At 42.0% G+C, this 4,196-nt stretch overlaps 1 protein-coding gene across 1 annotated transcript; it reads left to right on the forward strand.

Moving 5' to 3' along the window:
* The first annotated feature begins 2,919 nt into the window (after window positions 1-2,919).
* LOC125533092 (glutamic acid-rich protein-like) lies at window positions 2,920-3,514 on the forward strand. The gene is made up of 2 exons (XM_048696870.1): window positions 2,920-3,012; window positions 3,104-3,514. The coding sequence occupies exons 1-2, from the start codon at window positions 2,920-2,922 to the stop codon at window positions 3,512-3,514; spliced, it is 504 nt and encodes a 167-aa protein (XP_048552827.1).
* The last annotated feature ends 682 nt before the right edge of the window (window positions 3,515-4,196 follow it).

The raw sequence follows: 4,196 nt of genomic DNA on the forward strand, positions 1-4,196 counted from the left end.
CGGGACTCACAGGGGCCGAACTATAAAAAAGTAGCCTCCCTCGTCTCTCTCCTCAATCCTACCCGTGGCACGTGGGTTAGGTTGGGCAGAGCTCCCAGCCCTAGCCGCCGCCTGCACTACCCACCCCGCGCCGCCGCCGTTCCTCCGCCGCCGACCAACGGCCACCCTCCCTAGTCTCCTCGCCGCCTCCCCCTCCTCCCCCACCTCCCGCATCTACCCCGCCCCCTGCCTCACCCGTGGCTGTCGCCTCTCCTCGCCGCCTCCACCTGTCATTCCTCCGCCACCGGCCAACGACGGCCCTTCCTCTCCCGCCTCTCCTCGCCGCCTCCCGCCTCCCGCATCTACCCCGTCTCTCCTCCTCATCAGTGGCTGTGGCAAGCAAGCAAGTGGCAGCCCTGGCGCCCTCCCTCTCCGGCCTGTACGTGCTGCCTACTCATGCCGGCGACTAGGGCAACAGCAAGCAGGTGGCCGCCCCTCCCTCTCCGGCCTCTCCTTGCTCTCTTCACGCCGGCGACCAGGTTGAAGGAGAAGGGGCAGCAACACATCGTCATAGCAGCAAGCAGAGGTTGCTACCACTTCATGTTTGATGAATGATGAATTGATGATTCAAATGATTGCCGTGTAGAATTGTTACAACTGTAGTACTATGTGCAATTGTAATTTATTAATTTCATGCTGTTTGGTGGCTTAATTGTATTAAATTTGATGTATGCAATTTATTAGTAATTGCCTAATTGGTAATTGACTTTTGTTGTTTAACACTTTAAATTTAATTATTGCTAACTTGCTGCGCTACTTGATTTGTATTTTGTTTTTTGTATGTAGGAGATGGCTACGTCTAGTGCCGCTTCTGAGGTGGCAAGTTCTCAGTCGCTAAAAAGGAATTCTGATGACATGGCGTGGGAATTTGCCATGTTGTGTGATCCAAATGATTTGCAAAGAGTGAAGTGCAAGCTATGTGGAAAAGAAATGTCTGGAGGGGTCAATAGGATGAAGCAACACATAGCACAAATCAGAGGCTCGGTGACAAGTTGTATGGTAGCCACTCCAGAACAACAAGCTCGGTGCAAGGAGGCTTTTCATGCCACAAAGAAGAAGATGGTGGAAAAGGAAAAGCAAGCACAAGAATTAAGGGCCTCAGTGAACATATAAGTTGAGGATGATGAAGAGCTTAGTGCAGTTGGTAAAGGTGATCCCAAAAATGTCGGGCCTATGGATCAATTTGTGGCACCGGTTGATCCTAGTGTGCCATTGAAAAAATTCCAACACAACATCAATGATAGTATCGGCAAGGAGAGAAGCTACAAAGTGGGGCAATATTTGGCTAGATGGATGTATAAGAAAAACATACCCTTCAATGCTATCAATGATGATGACTTCAAACAATTTTGTGAAGCCCTTGGTCGTTATGGTCCTGATTGGAGGCAACCTTCACAACATCATATCCGAGAAAAGATGTTGTTGCAGGAGGTGGAAATGACTAGGGATTTGTTGAAGCCACATGAGGCTGAGAGGGAGATCACCGGGTGCTCTGTCATGACTGATGCTTGGACAGACAAGAAAAGAAGGAGCATCATGAACTTGTGTGTGCATTCTAAGTTGGGGACAGTTTTTCTTGAATCAAAGGAGGCATCGGCTGATGCACACACAAGTCTCTACATCTTCAATTATGTGGATGAATGCATTGAGAAAATTGGTATCAATCTTGGACCTTTTATTTTCTCTCGTTCTTTGCTTTTCAAGCTTTCATCATGTATTGATTATTGTGTTTTACCATGATGTTTGTAGGTGCTGATAATGTTGTACAAGTAGTCACGGATAATGCTTCAAACAATATGGGAGCAAAAGGGATGTTGAAAGAAAAAAGGCCGAAGATATTTTGGACCTCATGTGCAACGCACACCCTCAACTTGATGGTAGAAGCGGTTGGTAAATTAAAGCAATTTGGTTCTACAATTACCAAAGCAAAGGAGATGACTATTTTTCTTTATGCACATCATGCAACATTGGCATTGATGAGGTCTCATACAAAAAAGAGAGACATTGTTAGGCCGGGAGTGACAAGATTTGCTTCGGCATTTCTTACCTTGCAAAGTCTTGCTGCAAAGAAGAAACAACTAAATGAGATGTGTTGTAGTGATGCTTGGGAACAATGCAAGCATGCACGTACAAGGAAAGGAAAGTCGGCTCATGCCACCATAATTAGTAGGACATTTTGGAAGAATGTGTCTCTTTGCATCAAGGTAAGAAAATTAATAATGTTCTTTAATTGTGTCTTGTCATCTTGTGTTATATGTAATATGTTAAATACTAATGTTGTGCTTATCGTATGTTGCAATGCAAGGTTTTTGAGCCATTGGTGAAGGTGCTTCAATTGGCTGATAGTGATGGACAGTCCATGACCTCTATGTATGGAGAAATAATAGAGGCAAAGAAGGCAATATTGCTTGCGGTTGAAAATTCATAGAAGGACTATAAGATCATCACAACAACCATGGAGGGCAAGATGAATGGGAGGTTAGATACGCCATTGCACATGGCCGCATATGCACTGAATCCCTATTATAGTTATGCTACCCCAAGCATATTTGTCGATGTACAGGTCATGAGTGGATTGATGGAAGTTATTGAGACCTTCTATCATGATGATGATGAGAAGCAAAATAAAGCACTTAACGTAGACTTGCCAAGGTTTAAAAATAAGGAGGGCATGTTTGCGAAGTTGGCTGCCTCCAAAGCTATAACGAATGCAAATTTCAATCCCGGTAAGCTTGTTCTCCTACATACTCTTTGCCTTTTTGCATTTTGCATTTCTGAAATTATGGGTTGATGGATTGATGCATAATACTTTGTTTTTTGTTTTCTCATGTAGGAGAGTGGTGGGCAAATTATGGACTACAAACTCCTACATTGATGCACATGGCTTTGAGGATACTCAACTTGACCACAAGTTCTTCTGGATGTGAACGGAATTGGAGTGTTTTTGAACATTTAACTCTTGAATCTCAACTTGTAGTTATTCAAATTTGATATTTAGTTCCTTACTTTATTTATGAAAAAATGTGAATGGCTACTTGATTAGGCTTTACTTTGCAATTTTTAGGTGGATGCTAAGAGGAGAAATAAACTAGATGTAAGTCGTAGGGACAATCTAGTTTATATCCAATTCAATGGAAGAATGATGGACAAAAGAAAGAAATATTCCTCCTCTCGTGATGTTCTCCTTGGTGAAGATGCTTCCATGGCACAAGATTGGATATGTGAAGATGCATATGTTGAGGACGAGGTTGATCCCGACACCACCATTGATGATGAAGTGGAAGCCACCGAGGCTATAGAGCCTCGTAGGAGTGCAAGAGTGAGAGAACTCCATGAAGCAGAAGAATTTGTTGCTGATGAAGATTCAGAAAATGAGATTGCTTTGGAAGAGGAGATAGAATTTGAGTCTGATAATGATGAGATGATTGAAACAAATGAGGACGAGGATGAGGACGAGGACACAACACAACCTTAATTCTTTGGTTCATGCTATTTAGTATTTAGTATTTACCTAGTAATTTATTTTGGTTGTGGCCTTGTGGGAGAAGGAGAACTTTGTCTACGTGTGCTTTTTGGTATTTTCCTAGTTTGAGTTCTCAACTTGTCATGCAATGCAACTATGCAAGATTGCAAGAATCCATGAACGATATTTTTTGTGTTTTATGGTTGAGGACCTTGTTATGTTATGCACTTATGCAAGAAGTCAAGAACTATGATTATTTAATTTGTGTTTTATGGCTGTTGTGAATTGTCACCTGTGGACCTTGCTATGTCATACTATCATACATACTTGTGGACCTTGTTATGTTATACTGTCATATCATACATACCTGATACTTGTGGGCCTTGCTATGTCATGTGATACATACTTGTGGACCTTGTTATGTTATGCAAATTCAAGAACTATGATTATTTGTTATTAAGTTACTACAAGTCTTAGAGATAGAGCACATAATGATTGTTGCCATACTTGTTGAATATATCATATTTTAGAGCATTGTTGTCACACACACATACACTCATTCAACATTTTGCTTTTTTTGAACTCACATGTCACAACTCACTTATGACCTCGAATCAAAATAATCAAAACATAAAAGTTGTTCGCCTTGCCGATACGAATAACTTTCATGTTGATTTTTTTTTCATATTAGGTA

This window comes from Triticum urartu, chromosome 1 (assembly GCF_003073215.2).
Source record: "Triticum urartu cultivar G1812 chromosome 1, Tu2.1, whole genome shotgun sequence".
NCBI lineage: Eukaryota > Viridiplantae > Streptophyta > Magnoliopsida > Poales > Poaceae > Triticum > Triticum urartu.